The sequence below is a fragment of the Lissotriton vulgaris genome, chromosome 7 (genome assembly GCF_964263255.1).
Source record: "Lissotriton vulgaris chromosome 7, aLisVul1.2, whole genome shotgun sequence".
In the NCBI taxonomy this organism is placed as follows: Eukaryota; Metazoa; Chordata; class Amphibia; order Caudata; family Salamandridae; genus Lissotriton; species Lissotriton vulgaris.
This window is the reverse complement of record NC_141695.1, coordinates 601842585-601869062: the sequence shown is the minus strand read 5'-3', so window position 1 is coordinate 601869062 and position 26478 is coordinate 601842585. Positions and strand designations below refer to the sequence as shown.

General features: G+C 42.1%; 1 protein-coding gene across 1 annotated transcript in view; it reads right to left on the bottom strand.

Annotated features, from left to right (window-relative positions):
• Positions 1 to 26478, bottom strand: part of FBF1 (Fas binding factor 1) — a 615519-nt gene that overhangs the window by 168379 nt on the left and 420662 nt on the right. The window contains exon 22 of the mRNA XM_086930722.1: positions 19440 to 19547. Within this exon, the coding sequence (XP_086786848.1) occupies positions 19440 to 19547 (108 nt within the window). The remainder of the gene's footprint in view (positions 1 to 19439; positions 19548 to 26478) is intronic.

Below are 26478 nucleotides of genomic sequence, written 5' to 3'. Positions count from 1 at the left end.
ACAGGCGTCTGAGTGTGGTTGACGTGATCCAAGTCCAAAATGCCCCAGTCGCAGTCGCCTTAAGGGCCCCCTGAGCAGAGGCGGATCCTCCATGGGGGCGTTTGGGCGCCGCCCCACTGCTTTCTCGCCGTGCGAGAAGGCTGAAACAAATTGTAGAGAACTGCCTTCTCACACAGCGAGAAAGATGAAGTTCCTCCTGGTTGCGAGAGTGGGAGGGGTTACTCGAGGGCAGGGGGGAGTGGCTTTCCCACTGTTGTAAATACTGTCTGTTTGGGCAGCCTCACAGAGGCTGTCCAAACAGACAGTATTAACTGTATTAAGAAAGCCGCTACCCCCTGCCCTTGAGTAACCCCTCCCACTCTCCCTGCTCTCTGTATGCTGCAGCATACAGAGAAATCACGTGGTGTTGGGGCAGCCGGCCGAACCAATCACAGCGCTGTGAAGTTCCTCCTGGTTGCGAGAGTGGGAGGGGTTACTCGAGGGCAGGGGGGAGTGGCTTTCCCACTGTTGTAAATACTGTCTGTTTGGGCAGCCTCACAGAGGCTGTCCAAACAGACAGTATTAACTGTATTAAGAAAGCCGCTCCCCCCATGCCCTTGAGTAACCCCTCCCACTCTCCCTGCTCTCTGTATGCTGCAGCATACAGAGAAATCACGTGGTGTTGGGGCAGCCGGCCGAACCAATCACAGCGCTGTGCTGTGGTGGAGGCAGGCTGCCTGCATCCTTCCTGCGTGACGACGAGGAATTCGAAAGTGAGAACTGGACGGCGTTGGCGGTAATCTGGTGGAGTCCCGGAGTCGGTGAAGGCGGGAAGAAGGTAAGTTTGACTTTTAAATTGTATTTATTTTATTTATCCCGCTTCCCCACCACCCGTAATGCCGGCCGTGCCCTCATGTCTTGTGTAATGTTTTGGTGACGTTTGGGGGCTGCAGGGCAGTCTCCTCGAGGGAGTAAATAGATTGATATATTCGCTAGGTATTTAAATGAAATGCAATAAGCACATTATGAATTGCAGCTCTGTTGCCGAAAGATATGTAATCAGTCCGTTTTATCTTCCCGCCTTATCTATTTCTGCCTTTATGGTTGTGGAACTGATGCACTGTCTGCCTGATCATAACTGAGTATATATTCATTGTGAATCACCTGCTAAATATATGATTATAACCTGAATATGTAACCACTGTCATGATACCGATGCTGCATTAAATAAAATGTTTTTCAAAAAAAAAAAAAAAATCGGACCTTTTCAATGGTTTCCAGACAAGCGGCAAACTGGTGAAAGGTAAACGATAGACCATGAAAGAACCGTGATTCTGACGGGATTAATAGGAATAGAAAAGTGGACATCTGCTGATGGCAGCTGCTGTCTGAACGGTGTGGATGCCACTGGTGTGAGGAAGTTAAGTGTATGAGAACCTCCGTTTCTTGAGCGAGTGGAATGTAACCCGCATTCCACAGTTACACAACCGTGTGCGCCAGGGCTTCTTCTAAAATACCAGAGTGAGAATTATTTAAAGATTAACATGGTGTTGTCACACAGATTGTTTTGCCAGAGATTCTGGTTTTATTGCAGATTATTGTATTTTAAGGATGGGATGTTTAGCATTGGTAAGTGCCCAGCTGTGTGATGTCACTTATATTGAAATGTTCTGACAGCAGATAGAATGGTATGGAGTCTCACACTCTAAACTAGCATTTAAATTGTTTCTTTCCTGCTTGGTAACTTTATTTATTTCATTCATAAATGTGTTTATTCCGTTTTTTGTTTATTCAGGCACACCTTCATATGCCATTTATTTTGCATGCATACAACTTTCTCAATGCATCCATGGTGGGTGGTATTATTGGGTCACATAGCTTGTCTTTGGGCTTCTTCCCTGCATATCTCCCTTGTTTTCAGGCTGTAAATCGTCTCCATTTATTTTGTTGTTACCGACCTGGCTAATTACCTGCATGTGCATGCATTGTGTGCCTGTCCATTACGGTGTGTGCTTCGGTGGTTAGGAGGGTACCATCTCTGTGCAGTGTTCGACATTGTCTTTTTTTTGCTTTACATATGTTTATTATTGCAAGATAAGACATAAGACATAATAATAAAAAAAAGCGTACATTAAAAACGAAGTACTTTTTAGCTAGCTGAGAGAAATGCACAAAATAGTAGATAGTCATTGGTAAATAGAAATTTCCACTTTTATAGTTCAAAAAAATGTTTCCAAATCTTTTCTTTTTTTTTAGAGGCTTTTGGGCCTCTATGTTTAGCTAATGTAAGTTCCATAGTTCTTATTTCGCTAATCAAAGCATACCATTCTGATACATTAGGAGGATCTTTAGATATCCATGTTCTTGCAATAACTAATCTTGCACATGCAAAAAGAATAGTTATAAGATCTTTATTAAGACAGTTGATTTCTTGAATGTCTAGTAAAACTAAGTGTGCAGATAGTACCGGGGTTGTTATCTGTTTGTTTTTTAGGATTTCCATTATTCCGTTCCAGTATGTAGATAGTACGGGACAGGAAAATAGCATATGTTCAATTCCAGCCGCATATAAATCACATTTTGGACATTTAGTTTTATCTGATGCTGTATTCCCCTGTGTCCAGGTAGAGATTCTTTGTGGTGTATAATAAAGTTCAGTAATTGTTCTATAAAGTTGCAATCTAAGGTTGGAAGAGTGTACTATGTTGTTTAGATGGGATAGTGCAGTTGCAATCTGTGTCGGATTTATATCCACATTGAGTCTACCAGACCATTTTGATGCAATTTTAATCGTATTGTCGCACTTACCCTTAACTAAGTGTTGATAGCCCAATTTTATTAGTGATTTTGTTTTATTGGAATATATACACTCCAATAAATCCGATTGAGTAACTTCCGTTATTTTCATTTTACTATAAAGGAAATCTCTTATTTGTCTATATTTAAAGTACATATCATTAGTTATACCGTTTGTTGTTTTCAGGCTTTCAAAATCTAACATACCATTTGATCCATAAAGGTCTCCCAGTGTAATTAATCCATGTCTAATCCATCGATTTCCTGTCCCATCAGAAAAGATACCAGGAAGACCGGGATTGTTCCAGAGTCTAAGTTCGGCATTGAAGAATGAGCTTTTGCCAATAAACAAAATTTGATCCCAAATTTTTTTGATGTGCTTGGCCGTCTTGAATTTAACCCTTTTAAAGTAATTTGGGTCGTGTGCGCGAAGTAAGAATTGTTTACTATCAGAACCTAACATATATTGGTGAAAAAATAGTGGAATTTCGTTCTTTATTAAGCTCCTTATTCGGCGAAAAAAGGTGGCTAGAAAATAGAGATTAAAATCCGGAAAAGCAAGTCCCCCTTTAGATGTTGGCAATTTCAGTAATTTAATAGCCCTTCGTGCTTTTTTGTACCCCCATAAAAAGCTGCTGCATATGCCATCTAGTTTTTTAAAGAAGAGTTTATTCGGTTGAAATGGTATAGCCCTAAATAGGTAAAGTAGTTTGGATAAAACCTTCATTTTAATCAAATTAAGTCGTCCTATTAGACTGAGCGGTATTTTATGCCATTTTGTAAGACTTAGAGTAGTTTCTTTTAAAAAAGCCTCGTAGTTCAAGTTTAGTATTTTTCCCATATTAGCAGCTAATTTAATTCCTAAATATGTAGCCTTTTGGCAGATATCATATATAGGTTCATCAGGGGTGTAGTTAACAATAATTTGGGTTTTACTCACGTTAAGTTTCTACACATATACTTTCCCAAATTTGTCCGCTTCATTGATAATCCCGGGCATTGCTATATTTATATCTGTAGTATATATTGCGATATCATCGGCAAAAGCAGTTAGTTTCAGGAAATTTTCCCTGTGGTTGGCTGGAATAATATTAGCCTGATCGTTTAGTGCATTTAAAAAGGGTTCAAGAGGAAGAGCAAAAAGTAATGGGGAAAGGGGGCAACCTTGCCTTGTTCCTCTTCCTATCTTAAAGTTAACAGAATCTTTACCCCCATAGCTTATCTTAGCCAGTGGTTCATCATATAGTGAGCTTGCCCAATCCAAATAAGAACCAGATATTCCCATTTTCTTTAATACTTCCCACAAGTATTCCCACCCCACTCGGTCAAATGCCTTTTCCGCATATAACATGATCATACCGAGTGGGGTGTGAGTAGTTTCAGCCACATCAAATGTTGTAATTGCCATATTTACATGGGCGGTGGTGTCTCTACCCATTACAAAGCCATGCTGTTGTGAGTTAATCATATCGGGCATGATAGGGGCTAGGCGGTTGGCGAGGATTTTAGAGAAGATTTTAGCATCTGAATAAAGCAAAGAAATTGGGCGATATGAACCACACTCTTTTTCGGGTTTGCCTTTTTTGAGAAAGAAGATTATTTTAGCGATTTTCCAAGATGATGGTGCTTGTTTGGATAGAAGAATTGAGTTTATCACCTTTTCTAGCAGTGGTAGTAGTTCTTGGGCACAAGATTTATATATTTCCAAAGGCAAACAATCCTCTCCAACTGCCTTTCCTAACGGTAGATCGTCAATTGCACGTTTTATTTCAAATTACGTTATTTTTGAGTTCAATTGTTGGAGAGCTTCTATATTTAACGCCCTTTCTGCTGTTAAATGTTTATTAAGGTATTGTGTTGTTGTGCTTTTAGAGGGTATATTATCGGGGGTATAAAGATTTTGGTAATACTTAACAAATTGATTTAATATTTGATCTGCTTGTTCATAAGTGCCTTGATCTGCTCCTATTATTGCCTTGATTTTAGTTTTGTTTTTTTTGTCCGCAGTTTTATAGGCCAGTACTTTGCCTATACGATCACCACCTTCGTATTGAGCAAATTTATATTTATGTATTTTTGCACTATATCTTTCTCTTAAGGTTTTTTTTAATCCTGCCTGTAATTCGGCTAGCTTTAATCTGATCTCATCGATATCATTTTTTGAGTGTCGCGTTGCGTCAGCAAGTTGTTGTTCAGTATGCAATATAGTAGAGTTAATTCTCTTATTAGCTCGGCGACTCTTGGTATTTGACATCAGTATATATTGTTGAGCAAACCCCCTAATGCTACATTTGCAAGTATCCCACACAGTATTAATGCTAGCCGAATTAATATTTAGTAGTATGAACTCTTGTATGTGTTTGTTTAGTAGTGTTATGAACCTAGTATCAGCCAAAAGGTACCTTGGGAATGTAAAATTTCGTGTTTCTTTTTTTTGATCTTTTATTACAAATTCAAGTAGCAGGGGGTTATGATCTGAAGTAATTTTTGGGCATATTTCAATTTCACAATTATCTACTATTTGATCCGATGCCCATATCATGTCTATTCTAGAGCAGGATCTATGCGGCGCAGAGTAATGGGTGTAGCCTGCTATCAGAGGGTGTTTAGAACACCATAAATCTTTCAGATTGTTTAGTCTTGCTAGTTCTATGATTGCTGATCTAACTTTATGCATTCTATTAGAGTTGCTTTGCCCGGTAGAATCTATTTTATAGTTAATAGCACAATTAAAATCCCCAGCAATTATGCTTTCTCCCTCCCATTCAAGTAACTCTATACTTAATTCTTCAAATGTTTTGGGATCATCAATATTGGGTCCATATACCACACATAGTACAAATTTTTTGTTTGGCAGGGAACCAGAGCACACTATACGTTTTCAAATGATATTTTCTTCATCAAGTGTTCATTCATTCGGGATAGATCACACCAAATGGAGATTTTTCAAAAGATTTTATTCATAAACAGTGTCCACCTCTCGGGAATCACTGTACCTGTCACTTAAGCCGACACGTGTTTCATCACAGCATGTGGCTGTGACTCTTCAGGGCTGATCTTATTGATCTAGGCGCGTGGTCGGGGAGCCGGTGATAGTTCCAACCCGGTCCTTATCGGGTAGTTTTGTTGTGCGCACTTGGAGACCGAAGCTTTACAAGCTGACTCACGGGCTGAACACGGCCTGAACACAATTAGTGACATTTACTCACTGTGAAAATCCTAAAAGTTTGCTGACGGCACCCGGAAATACCGATTAGTGCCTTAAATCCACAACACAACAAAACTACCCGATAAGGACCGGGTTGGAACATTTGGTGTGATCTATCCCGAATGAATGAACACTTGATGAAGAAAATATCATTTGAAAACGTATAGTGTGCTCTGGTTCCCTGCCAAATTGATATAAGAGGGGGGTGGCTGCACCACTTCTCTTTACAGAGGTTAAGGTTTTCCTCTGACCAAGAAGCACCTACCTTGATGCTACGACAAGCTAATACTTTACCGTAAGAAGTTGAGCGCCAAATTTCTGAACACTTAAAAAACCTACCCACAGACTTATACAAATTTTTTGTTGTCACCTTGCATTTGTGCAATTGCCCACCTGCCCTGAGCATCTGAAGCAGTTTTAATTGTATCAAATCGATTTCCTCTTTGTTTTAAAATGGCTACCCCTCTAATAGTCGCATTCAGCGTAGAACATACAACCAATTGATAACCCATCTGAGAAAGCAGTTTTCTGTCCTGATACTTAATGTGAGTTTCTGAGAGCAGCACAAAATTAGGATTATACATTTTAATCTCTTCTTGTACTAAGTTTCTTTTACTTTTACTATTTAGACCATCTACATTCCAGCTTAATAGTCTTATTTTATGCATTTAGAATAACGTAAAGTTTCTCCCGTATAATTGATTCCCCTCTGTTGATACCTTTTTTTTTTAACCACATATTTGTTAATGTCCTTAAACACATAATCGAATCTTGCAATAAGCTTTTTCCACATTTCCCCCCCTCCTTTTACCACCCCCTCCCTTGCAAAGACCCACTCCCTACCCACACACCCTCACGTCCCTTGGGGGGAGCACACCTCTATCTTCTGCTGCCGCTGTATAGGCAGCGTAGTGAAGGAGCTTACATGAAAAACTGCCCCAGCCACTTAATATTATGTCTATAATTGACCACACCTAGAAAAAGAAGAGTATATGTAAACCCGCACTCAAAAAGAAAAGAGAATAAAGATAAAGAATTGAGGTGAGAGAGTAAAGAAAAAGGTAGGCCAAGGGTTATTTAGTTATTATATTAGCAAAGTGGTCAGAAGAAAGAAATAGTGTCATTATTAATGAGTACTAATTTTTTTGTTCACTTGTCCTCTTTTTCTTTTTCTTTTTCCAAAGAGATTTTTTCCAGAGCTTGTTCTGCCGCTCCGAGATCAGTAAAAAAAAACACTTGACCATTGCGTATAACCTTGAGACGTGCAGGTTCTTGGAGATAGGCCATGCACCCTAGGTTTTTGAAAGCATCTATCATTTTCCGAAGTTCCCATCTTCTATCCATTGTACCTTTGCTTAGGTCAGATTTCACAAAAAAGGTAAGATTATCAATAGTTACAGGATTGTTCGGCCTGGCCTTAAGTGAAACAGCTTGTCTCAATAGGAAATTCCCAAAGTATATCAAAAAAGATCTAGGAAATTTACTGTTTTTTACTGTTTTTGTTTTTTTGGAACAAAGGCAGACTATGTACTCTCTGTAATTGGGAATCTCAGTCCCAGTCCGATAGATCACTAAAGGCTCTTTGAAAGAGTTTTACTAGAAACGATCTCGGGTCGGTCCCCTCCATTCCTCTGGTATTCCAAATAGCCTGAGATTTTGTCTCCGAGCCCGATTTTCCAAATCCTCAACTTTAGCTTCTAGTTTAGAAACCCATGATGAGTTTTGTTTTACTGTTGAATCAGTCTTACTGGCACCTTCTTCTAATTCTACTAGAGTTTGCATAAATAATTCCATTGATATAGTTTTTGATGGTGATTTTGAGGGATCTTGTAATACTACTGTATCTTGTGCTTGCGTGCGTGTATGATCCGGCAATGGGTTTGAGTTAAGGAGATCCATATTTGTTTTCTTTACCAGAGCCTTGCTAGCTTCCAATGGACAAGTATTCATGTTTGTTTCCTCAGTCGCTATATTTAGCATTTCAAGTTGATCTCCTGAATTGTCCACTGAATTTTCCGCTGATAGGGTTTTAGTTAATTTCAAACTTGATATTATGCAATCCAAGTCCTCACTTGTCCTGTTGGAGTTAGAAGCTATGACTTGAGAGTTAATGACCATCGATTCATGAACCTCGGAGTTATCAATAGTAGTAAGGGTGGTTGTCAAGGAAGCCCCTTCTCTGTTCTCATTAGTTAAGTCAGCTCTAGTTTCACCTGTAGGAGTTGTTATTTCTTGGTTTACAAGTGATGGTTTCTTTTTGAAGTCCGTTATGGAATCCGTTAGGCTTACTTTATTGCTCCCCTGAGAGTTATGCACATCTTCAGGACTTGTACCAGAAAGTCTTAGAGCCATGTTCTTAACACCACCCTTTGCCCCTATCCATCTTCTCAATGGACTATCATCAATTAAGCGACTTTTCTTATTTCCAGCTGGTTCTCTAATTAATGATTTAAGAGTCATGTTTTTTTGCTTGGTTTTTACCTTCATTTTAGTTTTCCTCGAGCCGGTTGGTTTACTAGAAATAGTTTTAGAATTTCCATCTATTTCGTCTTCATCAGTTAATTCCTCATACTCTAAATTGGAATCTTCATCTGTTAATTCGATGGTTTCTTGATTAGAGCCATCTTCTGTCTTTTTCTCCTTCGTTTTGGTTTTATTTGAATGTGGATTGAGGTTTGTGTTTAATTCCACAGTGTCCTCCCCCTTTTTTTGCATTATATCTTGTATCTTTTTTTGGCTTGCATTCATCTCAGAGGCCCCTTCTTCACTTGTTATCTCCATATCAGTTTGAATTTCATTTATTGCGGTATCCCCAGTACTCAACTGATTTTCTGGAGATAGAGTTACTTTATTGACTCTAGAGAGTTTATCCGAACCCTTGCTTTTGCCCATGATTTCCACTTTCTCAGCAGAAGATATAGTAGTAATTGACAAGGCTTTATTCACATTGGTAGCTGTTTCTTTAATTTTACCTGTTTGCTCTTTTGCCTCTAACTCAGCTAATGACTCTGGCTCGGAATCTTTACTCGTTCCTCCATTCCTGTTCTGCGGGGCTTCATATCTGATCCCATATTTAATTCATTCATGTCAGCGAGTCTTTGTTTGGTATTTTTATTTCTCCCAGCGCTCCCAGTGCTATTATCGCCTGTGGCTAATTTGAGCTTCGCTGAATGCTCCATTTGTAATACATTTAAATCGCCTGCCGCCGCAGCTGCCGCCATCGTACCTGTAATCCCTTGTTTCACTGTTTTGCAGATCTTCCGGCTCCTTGCAGACCGCGTATTTCTTGCTGACATCGGCTCCGCGAGCTCCAAACAGTTCGGCGTCAGTAGCACCGTACGCAGCGTTGGGTGTGTGCTCAGCTGCAGGAGAGGCAGGCAGAATCCAGGACACGCCCCACCAGCCAGCCTCGCCGGCGCGCCAGTGAAGCAGACCCTTGCGAGTGTCCAGGAGCGGAGCAAACCCCCGCTGCGGTGAAGCAGAATCCGGAGCATTGATTTTCGTCGCGTAGTGAACAGTAGCAACAGCGGAGTGACAACGGAGCAGTGTAAGAAACGGTGAGTTTCCGAGTCCCGATTGCCGAGATTGTTACCGTATTTCCCGGTGCGCCTTCTCTGTTTTTCCTCTTCTCCTTCAACGGCTATCAAAATCAGCCAGTTTAGATGTGTTTCTTAGCAAATCGTATCTATTCGTATCTATTCGCGGCGGAGCAGCTCCATGCAGCAACCTTCACTCGGCGGCTTCAACCCGCCATCTTGACTCCCGCAGTGTTCGCCATCGTCACCTGGACTTTTTTCAGATATTACACAGCGGCTGCATCAGCATCTGAATCATGATAGACGGGGTTAGCTGAGTTCTGGGGGGTTGTTGCAGGGATTACAAAAATGATGATAAGTCCCTCTTATAGCAGTCAGGCTCATACCCTAGGCTCACTCTCCACCGGGCACTCATCTAAAACTTTTACGCCCTACCACTTTCAATTGTGACCAGCCGCCACTGCCCCCTGAGCAGCAGAGTAGGTACGCAGTGTCAGGCATCAACACAGGGGCTGGATGACTCCCTCTGATGGCAGATCATGACGGATGAAACGGCTCGGCCTGCAGAGCTCGCTCAGCGCTAAGCCATCTTGCAGCTGGCGAGACCCCGCCGCATACTCTTCCCCCACCCCACTGACACTTCTTGATGCTAATGATGCTGCGATTTTTGGGACTGACAAGGAAAGATTTTCTCTCTTTCCCATATTATTCCAATGGTAAAGGGATTTCAAATTGACAATTGACCCACTAGTTGATCGGCACATATCTTCAGTACCAGTCCTACAGAAGACAAAAAAAAATCAAGAACTTACTGAAACATCTGGAAATGAGTGGCTCTTTAAGAATGAAAACCAATCCCTACCCATTTACCCAATTTCTTCAATCATCATTAGTCCTTCAGGACTGCAGTTCTCCTAACGTTTAAAGCTATTTTATATATAACATCAGTTCATGGCTAGAGCCAATTTTTGCTCCAATGGGAACAGTCCAGCTTGAACTGTCAAGCCAGGTCCTCCATAAACTGAAGCACGAGACGTGGGTCCTGTGCACACTGTGGCACTGGAACCAAGCTGTACTTAGTTGATGAGCCCTAAACCGGTCCTAGTTTCCCAGGACCACCAACTCCACTGTTGCGTCAGCTTCTGCATACACATCAAGACAGTAATGCTTCATGAACATATGCCTGCTCTTCCAGGAGGCTGCACAGCAGATGTCTTTCAATGGCACACTGGCACAGACTGCTGCAGTTGATGCCATGCTCCTGGTGGAATGTGCACTTGCTCTTCCATGGAGCCACCGCTGCAGATCTTTTGCAATTTCCTTCGAGCCCCCTGGATGGAATTTGACGAGTTCCCCTGATGCTGGGCAGACTGAAACTTAAGATCCTACTACAAAGCCCACATGTGCCATCTAGCATGGTCAGCAACCAACATGCAGCAGAGTAGGAGGCCTAGAAGCCTCAGAACCATCCTCACTTAGACCCAGGACAGAGGCTGAAACACCGGGATCATAGCCTGAATGTCCTGGACTCAATGGTCCAGAGGCAAGGCCTGAAAGTGCACTGAATACAGGATGGCTCAGACAAAAAGGAGACTCTGTAAAGGAGTCAGGTGCAACTTCGGCAGGATGAATGAGAGCAGCAACAATGTCTAGTCTAGTATTTCACCTTTGTCTATAAGTGGTCTGCAATAAGTACTGGTGAGTCCAAAAGGAAGTACAGCTCACTGGAAGTGATCATGGCCCATGCAGGTGCCACCTGTGGATCTTCGGACAAGAATTTGAAAATAGGCATCCTGCAGGTCCAACATATCCATCTCCCGTCTCCGAGATCCAGGACAAAAAGAACATGGGCTAGCATGAGACTCCTGAGTTCTTCCTTGCGCAGAAAGGCGGTGAGAGGGTGGAAATCCAGAATCAGAGAAAGACTTACATCTTTCTTCGAAACAGGGAAGAAATTAGGTACTTACTTGTAACTCCAGTTCTCCAACCTTGGTATCTTTTATATATTCAAGCTTGAATCATTCTCCGTTCTTCAGGCTGGGAATCACGATTATATTAAAATAGCAGTATGGAGTGTTAAAATGGCCATAGGTGTGTAACAATGTAATTTGTTCAGTAACATATCCTCCTTATTTGAAACAACCATAACTCTAGCCAATGAGGTGGAAGTTTAAGCTCTTTTACTCTGTCTAGACGCCACCATAGCTCATATTTCAACGCTCAAGTGCGAGAAGATATTTGATAAAGTGTCTTTTGTCCAAAGTGCTCTTCCCAGCTAATCTCATCCCTCTTCCCCTGCCAAGTCTAGTGCGAGACTGGTAAACTGATTTATCCACTCAATTCCGTCCTATAACCCCTCTTGAATAGTCCATATGGATGAACCTCTATCTAGTTTCCACTTGCTAGATGTTTGCGCACAGGTAAATGTTTTTCTCACTTTGGGGGTTTTGTAGATCCCATGTGTCTTATCAGGTTCTGTAGCAGTACCAATAATGTTTTAAAACCAAAAGCTCAAGAAAAGTGTCAGTCCTGGAATCCATGCAGTTCTGTTAGCAGAATAAGAGCAGTGATCTCAAGGTAGCAAGTTTGTAAACATTTGCAAAATCAACATTTCCAAGGAATACTACAGAAGTATCCATTCTCCTATTCAAAAGGCCACCATAATTGCAGTCGATTATTTGCTGTTGTTAGCGTAGTAGAAACAGATACAAAATAAAATTAGCCTGCATGAAACAAGCTCTGCTTTGAAATCATTGGGAAAAATGTAAAAATAGCTATCCTGAAAGACAAAATCCTGTGTCTATCAAACAAATCCAACTTGTTGTTTAAAATATAAAACAGTTTTTGAGCTCGGATGTTGAATTCTGGAACGCCAGGTAGGATAAAAGGCAGCCTGTATGCACAAAAGGTCACTGCTAGGGCGAATTCTAAGAACAACTTTGCAGGACTGGTGAAGACATGTTGTTGCCCTTGGCAAAGCGATACTTTGCTGCCACAAAAGTCACAGAGGAGAAACTGTTGATGATTGTGCACCAAGATAAAAAAACAGTGCAAGTATTTCTGGTGCTCCATGGGATGTTACTCGATTGCAGCAGCGGACATTTTGTAAAAAAAAAAAAAACGATTTGGGGACTTTTCCTATAATTGCATTACCTTAAGGAACTGTGGAAGCAAAAGAAGTTCAAGACTTGTGCTGGTGCCATTGAAAGATGCAAAATCTAGAGGGTGTTAAGTAGATGATCATGCCAAAAATATCAGTAACTTCTTGAAAAACAGGTTGCTTGGAAGTACATCACAAACTGGTATACAGGTTCAACTGGTAAAGGGGATTTTGCTACGGAAGACAAAATCTATGAAGAAACAGTAATTGTCATTGTCCGATACAAAGGAAGCTAGGCAATCTGTGAGTAGAACATGTCCACCTGGTGTGAATACCGTCATACTGGATTCCTCACTGCACTTAAATTTGACAACTAAGAACCTATTCTACATTTGCTAATTTAGAAGCAGGAGATTCATTCAAAATTCACGAATCTACATTCTGAGATGGCCTTCTACAACATCTCAGACTTGAGAGTGACCTAATAAAATATTGCAGGGAGCTGAAGCCCTATCTCGTCTGTTCTGTTTAGGACTAGAAGACCGCAATAAACTCATATTTTAACAATTTGAAAAGAGTTGTAGGACTTGAGAACATTTCAATCTTTGTTTTGAAGTTTTATGAAAAACAAGGGCAGATTTTTCCGATGCTACAGAAAAAGAGATCAAGCTTGCAAACCCTCAGTCTGATGTTCATTCTTTTTCTCCCCATGATCTAATTAGGCATTATAATTTAGTAAAGACTTTAAAAAAGGGTTGAGTTAATCACAGAATTATTCCGACAAGATCCAAGCCTGCTATAATCACTAGAATACAATGCCCATTTCCTTTACATAACGAGAAATAACCATGAACAAAAATAAGGAAAGACTGGAGGGTGTGAAGAACTGGCTAGAGGCTGGAGCAAAGGGGGACTACCAGGGCCAGATACACTTCACAACGATTCAGAAGAATAGGAATTCCCAATAAGAAATTGAGCTAGAAAGTCACAGGGAAGATTAATAGAAACACAGGGAACAGACTGGTGCTGCACAACTTCTCCAAGTTGTTGGGCTAACACTGCCCCTAATCCATGCTCACCATTAATTGCTCCTCACTTTCGTTGTTCTTTCTGCGCCCTAGTTCTCCCCTTCCTCGTTTACTGCTTGGCTGCCCTATTTGTTAACTTGGTGTGCATCTGAATACCAGTGCTTTGAATTGCACTGAGAGTGATGCTTATCCATGAACCATTCTATCAGATCAGTGACTGCTTTGAATTCTGGGCTAGTTCCTGTATCTCTAGGAGGAGGAGGGGGCATTGTGGGCTCCTGCTACCCCAGGGGTATAGTTATAGTATTTGTCAGTGGAACATGCAATAAGCGAAACACTAGAGAAGCAGTCTTTGTTTAAATGAAAACTTGTTGTATTTACACAAGCCCTTAACCATTTGAACTTGTTACATAAATCCTCTAATATGTCCTGAAAGGACATTGATGGGGATTAGAAAAAAAGAGACTAGAGTTGAAGACTCAGACGACATCAGAAGCAGTCTCTCTTGTTTCTCTTAGACCTTCCCCCATCTTACACAGGGACTCTGTAACAGGCATTTGTCTTGGGCCTTATCACTTAAATCTCAAATTAAATTCAAGTTTATTGTTTGAATACTTAAAATCATAACAAAAATGTTAAGACCATATAATTCACCTATACATGTGTTAATTTAAAAAGGAGCAAGGAGGAACTTTGATTAGTACAACAGTAGTGCAATAGGTTAACAATACAATTAGATAACAATTAAAAATTGTCGGAATGTGCATTTATCTTTTACAGGTCAAGCTCATTAAGTAACATGGCAGTCACGGAGTGGTTTTAAAAAGATTTAAAAGAGGGGAACAAGTCAATGTGACAGCTGGTTTTGAAATGCTGAACACGGTGTCCATGTGGACCTTGCTGGAGGGGACCAGCGGCTACTTGAGTTTTTATTCCAGGATGATATCTGGACCAACCGGCGAAAGAATTGCTGCCTTTTCTTTCCCCAACATTTTTGCAGCTCTGGCAACAAATTTGGTAAACTGAATGTTCAGCTTTATATTTTCCTGGTTCATAGCTGCCACTATTGCCTGATGACATGTGCGAGCGCCTAATTTAATCCACTCCGCTCGCAATAGAGTCCTTCTGTCATGTAACAGAGCGGGACATGCGCAGGCTATATGTTCCAGGCTTTCGGAGTGGTAGCCGCATTCCCTACATTCGATTTTGTGATTGAGCCGCCGCCGTTGTGGTAGATGTTTTAAAAAGGGCCATTCGCCTAGCCTTAGGGCCATACATTTTGCCTTCCAGAAGAATGAGTAAGTACTTGATAGATAGGATGACTCAACTCCCGGTTTATAGTCTGAGACGACAGCCCAAGCGTGCTTCCTTCTGGATAGTTTTGCCCTGTCGGAGTGGAAGGACCAGGATCGAACGCTTCGCTTAATTACGCTCTTCAATGCCTGTTCTGAGGGGTTTGTTCCCCGGTATTCCGAGACTCCAAGGAGCTGGAGAGATTGGTCCAAGTGGTGCGGATGTTTTTGGCTGGAGGCACTGGTCGATATTTCGTTCCAGAGTTTGATCTCAAGACTATTTTCCCTGGAATTACGCAGTCTATTGCAGAACTTAATGAAAGCACCAGACTCGACACCGTTATGGTCTAGCAGACCGAGTTCTAGTCTGACTGGTGCCGGAGATGAAGACCTCGGTAAACGCCATGCTCGCTTGAAGATTCTGGTGATTGATTTATTAAGTACGATGTTTGCTGAGCCCATCATAATCTCCTGGCCAAATGATAGAGAATTTGTGATCTTGGCCTTCATCACCTTGAGCAGAGGGGTTAGGCTTGGTCCTAGTAGGTGTTTTGAGAGTTTTGCCGACGCAACCTCCAGCAACAGTGCCTTAGCCTTGATGGTGTCTTTTTGTTTGGTGAAAGTAGCTCTGGAATCAAGAAAAATTTCTAAATATTTGTAGTGTGGTACTGTGTCGATGCTTTTGTTATTAAAGAACCACCTGCCTTTCTGCTGCTTCTGTTTGCTAAAATGAATTATTTTTGTTTGACAGGTTCAATTCAAGGGCGTTTTCAGATGTATAAGCTAGAAGTTCGTCAAGAAGCCTCTGCAAACCAAGCTTTGTGTGACTCAATAACACGAGCTCGTCAGCGTATAGCAGGTTGCTGATGGAGGTCCCGTCCAGTTGGGGTGGAAGGGAGTTGACCTTGTATGGGTGATAGTTCAGAAATAAACAGGTTAAAAAGAAGGGGAGCCAAAACGCATCCTTGTTTGACGCCACTTCCTGTTTGGATCTTTTTTGAGACATGGGACCCGTCGCCCAACTTAATCCTTATCCAGGTCTGTGTGTGGAGTTTGATGATGGCTTGTAGGAGGGCCGTCGGTATACCCCAGCGGACCAATTTTTGCCATAGGCGGCTGCGTGGCACTCGGTCGAAAGCCACCTTAAAGTCAACCTTAAAGTCAATACAGTTGCATACGACGGACGTCGGCCTTCTCCATCAATACGGATAATGCGAGTAAGTTGCTGGTTGTGCCTGACTTAGCTACAAAGCCGGTCTGGTTGAAGGGAAGACGCTGTGTTAATTCAACCCATGATGTCAGTTCTTCTAGTAGGATACTGGCATAATGTTTGGATTCAATGTCAAGGAGAGTTATCATTCTATAGTATTTTGGGTCGTCGCTTTTACCACTTTTGTAGATGGGTGGATGATGGCACCTTTCCAAGAATCCGGTATGTGATCATTGAGCTTGCAGTGTGAGAATAGGGGTGTGAGGAGACCTGACCATAACGTTTCATCTGATTTGAACAAGGCCTGAGGTAGTCCGTTAGGGCCGGGTGCCCCATCTGACCTGCCCTTCCTGATAATCCGAACGATGTTGTTTATTAAAATTCCATCAGTCATCAGTGGTCCTGGGGTGGAGTCGTTTCGTGACTCCTCAAGTACACCTTCAGCCTTGGTAGTAGGCCTAGTGTTTCCTGTGGAATAATCATCGGTGGATGATGGCCTGGATTTGAATGTCAATTGAAGATTAGGGGGCTCTTGCCCACTTTGAGTTTTCTCTGAAGTGGTTGGATAGAAACTTAGCCCAGTCGTCTGCACATATGTTTGCGGTGGTGCATCTTCTGCCTACTAGCGGGCCTCTGTTCACAAGGGTCCAAAATAACTTTGTGTTGGACTTTTTGCTAGCGTGGACTAACTTCATCCAGAATTTGTCTGTCGCTGATTGTTTGTCTCTATGGACAGATGCCTTAAATGCTTTTTGAACTTGTTTGTAATGATTGAATAAAATTACGTTTCCAGGGCTTTTTCTAATCCCGCGCAAAGCAGCATTTCTTTGTTTTTTTAGCGTTTTTGTTGCGCAAGAAATCCAGGGTTGAGGTGGATCTGGTCGCTAATGGGATTTGATCTGGAATTCTTTTAATAAACTGTTCACAAACGCTTCCCATCCAATGATAATAGGCACGTCTGTTTCACCTTTTGAACATAGAAGATGACAGCATTTCTCCATGACAGTAGGTACAATGCTTGACGACCATTTCATTCGTCTTAGATTCTCCGTGTGACAGTCTGATGTAGTGTGAGCAAGTGCGTGATGGTGAGGGATATCGAGGGATAATGTTATTATTTGGGGTCGATGGTCTCTTTCCCCAAGTGCTGCGATGTGATGGCACTCAATTAGGGTGAACATTTTGCTGTTTGTGAATGTGAAGTCCAGAAATGAGTGGGATCGCCCGTTAGTTCTTGTCCAGGCTGGAGGGGTATCTGTGGATGAGCGACCATTTAATACTATGTAGCCTACTCTGCTGAGTTGTAGAACTGCGTATTCGCCCAGTTTGGATGGTCTGAGACCGGGCGGTAATGTTTGTGTGGCGAGATGTGGGGGGACCGCTGGTAAGGTGATTCCTAAGTCTTCAAACTGGTCGTAGGAAAAGGTTGGTGTTAAAATCTCCAGAGATTAGACATGGTATACTGCCGTATGTGCTTAAAATGTTACATAGGATTTCAATCAGGCGGTCCAGTTTGGATTTTTGCTCGCTAGGGCATGGAGAGATGTAGACATTTAGCAATAGTAGCTTGTTCTCTGAAGAAAGATTGTCGGCCAAGATGCCAGTGACCCAGTCAAGATCAAATTTTAGGTGTCTAATACGAACTGACAATCTAGAGGCCACGTAAATAGACAGCCCGCCACGCTGTCTGCCATACTTGCTCTGCCTTGTGGCTGGCAGTGTAAATTCCAGATACCCTTCGAGTGGGTTGCTTGTTGATAGCCAGGTTTCCTGGAGAAAGATGATGTTGTGTTTTTTGAAGAATCTGACTGTGTCCGGAGATTGCAGTTTTGACAAAAGATCGTTGATGTTCCAGGAGCAGATTGTTAGACTGTGTTCCGTGTTATTTCAATTGGTCCTGCTTTGGGAAAAGGCTGCTGGCAGGCATGACCAATCTGCGCTTCTGGCGGTTTGCTGAGCTTCACTGCACTCATCGTTGGCTACTACGGAGCGACTTCTGGCTGACTTTAAAATTGAAAAAGGGGTATGGCTTGTGCTTAAAACTGAGGCCTTGCTGGGAGCAAGTATTGAAGGATATCGGGGAACTCGGGGCATTGCTATAATTATCCCCCAGTTTTTGAATTGGTCAGCTTTTGATTGAACCAGTTCCCTTATGGCTTTAGATGCTAATGTTATTAAGGTTGATACTCCCATGTGGGGGCCAGTGGTGGGTTTGAATTCAATGGCAATGATGTCTTTTGATTCCAGCTTGCACAGGTCTGGGTTTGATTTGAAGAGCTGGATTATGTTCCTGCGGTTTAATATGTTGTGCGGGCCTTGAGAGGTGTACTCTGGTGTTAACAGTAGTTTAGTTTCGTTGGAGTCCATGGCCTGAGTTTGTGTGCCAGCGGGTGTGGACTTGGATAACATAAACTTGCCTACTAAGGATCGTTCCAAGGTTGATATCTGCTGCTTTAGGGGGGATTGCTCCCTTGCTTGGTTAACTGGTGCCGAAGTAAAAACTGTTTTGCTCGTGAATCTCTCCATGCTGAGGATTGATGGATTAACACCGGAAGACACCCATGACATAGACCCGAATCTAAAAGTTTGTTTGTGGCCAATCCTGCCTTCAATAAAATGTGTGCAGTATTGAACTTAAGCAGCAGGTGAATAGGTGAGTATAGAGGCCACGGAACGTCTTTTCCTTCCCTTTCTCGCTCCTTATCTGGTTTTGTCCCTATCCTTCTTTTTTAGTGCTATTTAGTCCCTTTCTTCCACCAGTTTTTCTTTATCTTTCTGACCTCTCCTTTCTCTTCTGATCTCTATCTAAACAGGATGAAGTTGAGCATTTAATGTAGAATTACAGGAATCTTATGATGAAACTTCCTTTCTCATCCATGTGTATTTCCTCTCATGGATGTTGGCAGTAAAATAACCAACAGCCAAAAAATGACTGGATGCTGGGTCAACAAATTATGGTGCAGCTAGGCTGAGGATAGAGCGTGTTTGGGATTTTAAACCCTGTCCCCCATGTGAGAGGAAAGGGGGTGGAAGGGAGTGTATGTGTGCTCAGGGAGTTTTAGGCCCAGTTTTAATTGTAAAGAGAAGTTTGTGGTATGAGTGAGGTGTCCAGTCCTCTCTTTCTTGTGAGGGGATCGTTGGAGAGTGCATAACAAGTGGGCACATGCTCTCTTGAAAAAGAAAGATTGCAATCTCTGCCAGTATAACTGAGCCCGGTCTAGCAGGAGAGGGAACCCTGAAAACTGTATGAGAGGTATGAAACAGGTTGGATTGGAATTAAACATGGGTACCTGGTGTGAGAGGAAGCACTGGTTACTGCATCAATTTCTTGGTCTTTCAGGCGCTTCAGCCGTTGAAGTTGGTCTTCATGGTCCTTTTGCATTTCTTGGATGGATTTCCTGGAGTAACACAATAAATTTTCAATCAAATAATGTATCTATAAAGGTCAATATTTTGATATCAGAAACTCCCACAGTTGATCCTAAGCGACCCCATTTATTATGGGTTGTTGAGTGTTACCATGTCCTCCGTTTGGTAGAATCAACAGTATTGTAACACACAACACTGCACGAAAAAAACCAAAAGGTCCATGCCCAATTCCAACACCTAAACTTGTGAGCCGGAATTGCAGGTAAGTTTCTTTTCAAACTTAAGATTCTCTGGACAATTTGCTGTTTGGATACAGCTCCAGGCTCCTTACCCCAGTTATCAGTAGAAGAGCCTTTACTTACACAGGTTTTTGAGCCCACAACCTGAATATAAGCTTGGAAACCTGAATATACACACAAATGCAAAAAAAATAAACAATTATATGGAGTTGCTTTGAAAATATCCACAATGGGGTAATTTCTCAATAGTGCTGTGATCATACCCTTGCCTCTTGCAGAGTAAGCCCAAGACTTGCCTAAGGACTATAACAAGCTATGCCATAACAAAACATACTGCACGATACAATACAGCCTCATTTATAAGTTGGCAGATACCAGGCCTTCAGCACAAATACACTACATACACAATCCACCAAACTTAGGAGTGGGGAAACTGCAGAGTTTCTGCTGGAGGGGCCCCAGCCTGCTTGCCCGGAGGAAACCTTTGACCTGGCAGCCAACCACTACAGGGCTAAGAAGCAAAAGTGATGGTGATTTCGCCCTTTTTAGTGTGGCATGAGCCTCACTGGATTTCTCTCCCTGGGACCATTGTGCAAGTTATGCCGATTCTGGGCAGGGGAACAAACATATGCAAACATGCACTCTCTTTGCGGCTTGGCATGTGATTAGTTTGTTTACTGAAATAAACTTCTTCTTTGGGTGTCAGTAAAACCAAAAATGAGTGCTGAGTGGGAAAACAATAATGGCAATATGGTGGGTAGTCCACACCCAGGGAGGGGAGGTCAGAGCACCATATAATCTGGCTGGCAGCCTGGCAAACAATAATTGACACCTAATAAGCTACACATTTTGAGACACTCCAAGATAAATTTGAAAATGGCAACCAACAATAAGATGGTCTGTAACACTGCTTAGGTCATATCTACAAAGTAAGGGATCTTCTTTGCATTCAAAATAAAAAAAGAGTGTGCCTATAACTAAAAGAAGTCTTCTTGACAGATTCTCTTATAAATCTTTTTGTGAATCTTGGCAAGTACATCAATAAAATCCCTTGAATGTGGTTTGAAAGCTGGTTTACCTCTTTCAATATATTTTGCTGCCTGTTGATTAGTATCTAATGTAAATACCACATTCTCACGCTTGACGAAGAAATCAACATCATACCCTCAAAGGAATGTTGTTGATTTTCTGCTCTTGGAGAAAATGAACCTCTGGAACAAATGTTCTAACTCAAAACAGTCAAATTCCTCATTGTCTCTGTCAGATGGCACAGGGTGCAAAGTAGATGCACTGGTGGGTCGTCTAAGCATGTAAAGGTTAACCTTGATATGGAAAAGGGGTCTGAACAAGGAGCCCTGCACTTCATATAAGGCCCACAAGGTAGAAGAAAAGGGGATGAGAAATAGACAAACAGAAAAGATGAGCATCCAAAATTGTAATAGCCATGTGGTAAAGGAAGAAAAAAATCTATGAACCTATCTCTGTTACAGTAATACCAAACTGACGAACGTTCCGTTCAGTAACCATCTGAGAAACCATAATATCCTGCAACTGGGAAATTCCAGCAAGGGCAAGGAAGTACTCTTCAAAAGTAGAAAAAAGGTGGGTTGTACTAAGCATTTCATTTAAAAAAAAGACTATTTCGGTCAACTTGACCTCAAAAGTACATTCACAGTGCGAACAAATACATTTAAAATTGCAACATAAGTCAATTACATTTAGGTTAAAAAAAAGTAGAAGGAACAAAAATAAACACAATTGACACATGTATAATAAGGAATAAGTTCTGTACAACGTTTTAAAAAGAAATACTCATGAAACTAATTTAGCGTGGAAGAATAGAAGGGGCAAAGGGTAGTTCATAATACTCCATACTCGGAAAGTGTAAAGTGCAAATAAATAAATAATTTACCTAAAAACATTTGCCTAACAAAATTTCTAAAAAGGATGACCTGTGTTCTATCATTCTACATCAATGGGACCTAGGACTAGAGCCTCTGTATGCTACAGGCTGAGTCTATAAAGGATATTTGAATTGGTTAAAGTGCTTAATTAGTAGATTACCAATTCTCTATAACGTAACTGGGGGGCCAATCAAGCAAACTTAGTTTGTTCAAATAAAGACAGGGCCAGATTTTAAAACTGGCAAGGATGGGCACTGTGGTTATTTTCCCAAGTATTAAATGATGAATGTAGTTGTTTCTTATCCACTAAAAAGGCCCTATAACTCCTTTCATGACGCTTTCATGTAGGTCCTGCGGGGTACACCACATGGAAAATAGACAACCTGCAACTGAGTAAACTATCGGGATACTAGTATCATACTTCAGTATCCTGAAGGCCTCAGAGCAACGTCTAGTTCCAAGGTTCCTACAAATCTGCACCAACCATCGTTTTCTTGCCTTATGATAACCAGGGCAGCTGAACAGCACGTGAAGTACTGACTCTTCAGGGCAATCAAATGACGGACAATTTAAAATGTGCATATCCCCCACTTGTGCGAAAAACAGCGGAGAGGGAGGGTCCCATGCCTGAACTAGCAGCTGCCAGGTTGATTTCATCTAAGACCGGCTCGAAGCTAGACCTGTCTTTAATTTCTAGAAAGGCTGTGATTAATCTGCCAGTTCGAGGGGAACTTTGAAGCTGTGAGAGTTTGTACTCCTCGTAATGAGCCTTCAATGATTTCCTGGGTAAAGAGGAACATGCGGTCTCTGGATAGTCCCACAGCTCACCTAGCCCCAAGCTAACTAGCCAGTGTTTAATATAATCAAGCCACTGCAGTTTGACAGCCCCTCGTAGATTCAATATTTCCAATGGCTACTCCCTGTTTGGTAGTAGTTCGGGGGTAACCCACAGGCGACGCCAATACAATAAAGGTTTCAGGTTTGATACATCCGCACTTGCCGTAAGGCCTAAATCTAATCATAAAGGAATTCGCAGAGTACTCCGTGGGAGTTTTAACAGCTATCTAAGGAAATTATTCTCTACTTGAGGTAAGGTTCTCTTGGCTTGCATGCCCCCAAAGTTCAGCACCATATAACGCCCCTCCTCGGGCTTGAACTTTATAGATTTCAATAGCCAGGCTCAATGGTTTCTGACTAGACTTGCAGAAGACCTTCATGATACCACCTGATGATTGCGCTAATTTTAGTGTTAATTTTTTTATTTGAGCCCCCCAATCCATAGTTTCTACGATTGTTATCCCGAGATAGTCGAAAGAGGTAACTCTTTCGAGGGGTTTACCATTTAGTGTAGGGTTAGGGCTTGTACCTTTAGGGCTATTAAACACCATAAATTTGGCCTCCTGTAGATTAATTTCCAGACCTCTTTGACTACAGAATACTTCAAATTTATTAAATACCATCTGGATCCCCATGGGTGATTTGGATACTAATAAAGTATCATCTGCAAACATCATTGCCGGTATGGGTCGGGAGGCTAGTTTAGGGGCATCAAGGTCTTTTCCTGCTAGTAGAAAATCTATCAAGCCATTGATGTAAAGGCTGAAGAGCGTGGGGGCAAGCACACATCCCTGGCGTACACCGCGCTTGATCGGGATCGGTGCAGTAAGCTTTCCATCCTTGCCAAACCTGATTTGCGCAAAGTTTTCCTCATGCAGCAGCTTGATGAGATGGATTAGGTAAACAGGGGCCCCATCTCATAGAGGACTAGCCACATTTTTTCCCTAAGAACCAAATCAAAGGCTGACCGGAGGTCAACAAATATTAAATACAGGCTGCCACCCCCCAAGCACACGGTCTTCCAATGTAACATTTGGAGCCTAAGTATTTGGTCCACAGTGGACAGTTTTTCCCTAAACCCTGCCTGTAGGGGAGTTAGTATGTTCTGTTCTTCCATCCAAGATTGTAGCCTAAGCAGCACTACACGCGCATAAACCTTTTGCGAGATGTCTATCAGGCTAATTGGCCTATAATTGTTTGGCAGAAGTGGAGAGCCTTTTTTATAGATCGGAATTATTTCCGCTCCCGCCCAGCTAGGGGGGGATCTTCATACCCTGTAGTATTGCATTAAATAGGACCCAGAAATATGGAGCCCAAACACGTGGTTCATTGCAAAAAAGATCCCCCGGAATTTTGTATAGACCGGGTGCTTTCCCGGGGGCTATTTTCACGAAAGCTCCCTTGATTTCATTTAGGCTTATACTTATATTGCTTTTAGCATCAGGGACTACATTGCATTCTCCGGGGCTAGGGGAGAGGACAATCCCCATAGGGGAGCCTTCAGCTGGCTCAGCAAACGGTGTTTCTTCCTTAGAGTAAAGAGATTCAAAATGTTCCCGCCAAACCTCTTCTCCTAGATTGGGGTCTGCCGATGATCTAGGGCCAAAGCTGTCCAGGTCGACTACTCTCCAGAATGACCTCATATCCCTAGCTCCCAGAGCGCTTCTCAGGGCGTCCCATTTGTCCATTTCCCACCCTTTCTTGGCTTCTAAGATCGCCGTTTTATATGTCATCCTGGCAGATTTGATTAACGGACGATCATTGGCCTTAATAGACAGTACCAGCGATCTTTTAGACTTACGGCAGTGATCGTTATACCATGGGTCGTGGGGGCTTCCTATTTAGCCTGCAGGTTTTTTTGGGATAGAAGAAATCCAATGTGGCTTCTTCAAGTCTAGCATGGTTCTCCTTCACCATCTCAAGATAGGTTGTACTAAGCAATTTTGTGATCGCAGACCCTGCAATTTGCAAAATCACAGGGTTTGCTACCACAAAATAGCTATTTCCAATGTACAAAGCCTACTTCATGAGTCTGAAATTGGTTTGCAGTCCAGATATAACTGGAAATTGGTAGGGGAGTGACTAGAGAATCCTTTACATGTTACAATACTGTATGTTATGGGTCAATGGTGTGCCACCACAATTCTAGTTTGCACTCCATTCACCAGGTACCAACTCCTCTAAGAATGTGGTATTTGATTTGCAGAGGGGAAGCGGTCCGTCTCTGGCCCTATCATCTTAAGAAATTGTGTAGGTAGTCTCGGAGGCAGTAGGCAGTGGTCCGCAACTGTACTAATGAATATTGACACTGGCAATATTGTGGGATAATAATATCGAGGACAGAATATGGAGAGTCAAAAAGTTAGAAGGTAAATGCATACACGGAAGTATAGATTTACTATTCCTAGTTCCTTATCTACATACCTTAAAGATATATGTAATACATAGGTACATATATCTGGAGTTAGGTATGGAAAATCTAGAATTACTTACCAATCAATATTTTATTTGTGATAATCTGTCCTCGATACTGTTGTTTTGATATTTGTGGGGGAACACTGGACCACTGCCTGCTCCCCTTCCTATTTTCTCTAATGGGAAACTTTTCCTTTCTTTTTAATTTTATTTAAACGTAGCACTGGTTCCTTAAAGGAATGCATGTTGGTTTGATAAAAAAGGTTTCTCTTTTGAGAATGGAAATACAGGAATGGGGAATAGCCCCTCACCAAATTGTCATAGATGCAAGTGGCTGAAGGGTCGTTTTACCACCCTCTGTGTGGGAGCCAAGAGATAAAGAGATATTGTGACACTATATTGCAGGAACTTAGTGCCATAATGGGAGAGGAGATACCACTTAATCCCCATTTCATAATCCTGGGGGTCCCAGGGAACATTGATCTCCCTAGGAAAAAGCTGATTTTTGGCACACTTGGGTTGATAGTGGGGAAGAGCGATATCACACAGACCTGGAGGGGTCGCCAATTATACCTACTAAGGCTCTGTGGCTTGCCAGGATGGACACAGGTATGGGGGTAGAGAAAGCTGTATATGCAGCCAGAGGTTGTCCTAAGAAATATGACCAGGTGTGGGGGTATGTGGAGAGAAGAAAACAAGTTACTTACCTGTAACTATGGTTCCCCAGTATTGGTACTTTCATAGATTTCCATGCTTTGTATCATTCCCCCGTCGTCGGAATGGGAGCCTCATTAAATAGAAAAATACCATAGTAGTAGGTACAGAAGTGAAAGACAAGCCCAGGTCTCATCTCATTTTGTAGCCGATCCGCCTCTTTTTGTAAAAGAGACCAAGAAATTCAAGTCAAGTCAAGTCATAGAATTTATATAGCGCACTACATACCCAGAGGGTTTCAAGGCGCTTAGGAAGGGGAGGAGGATTACTTGTCAAATATCCACGTTTTAAGTTGCTTTCTGAATGCTAGGTGGTTCTGGGTAAGGCGAAGGTAAGCGGGGAGTGAGTTCCATGTTTTAGCAGCCAGGTATGAAAAGGATCTGCCTCCCATGGTGGTCTTGTTGATGCGAGGTACAGTGGCGAGGGCTTGGCTGGAAGAGCGTAGTTGGCGGGAGGGGGTGTAAAAGGACAGTCGTGAGTTGAGGCATTCTGGTCCGATGTCGTAGAGTGATTTGTGTGCGTGGGTAAGCAGTCGGAAAGTGATCCTCTAATTGACGGGTAGCCAGTGGAGGTCTTTAAGGTGACCAGAGATGTGTTTGTTGTGTGGGATGTCTAATATGAGCCTGGCTGAGGCGTTTTGGATTCGTTGGAGTTTCTTCTGGAGTTTTGCGGTAGTACCTGCGTAGAGGGTGTTTCCGTAGTCCAGTCGGCTCGTGACCAGAGCGTGGGTGACTGTTTTCCTTGTTTCGGAGGGGATTTTTAAGAATAATTACAACTGTGAAATTAGCCCGCTCCCATGTTTAGGGTGTGAGGGTGCTATTTTTAAGCTTCTGCTAGCCCCCAATTATACC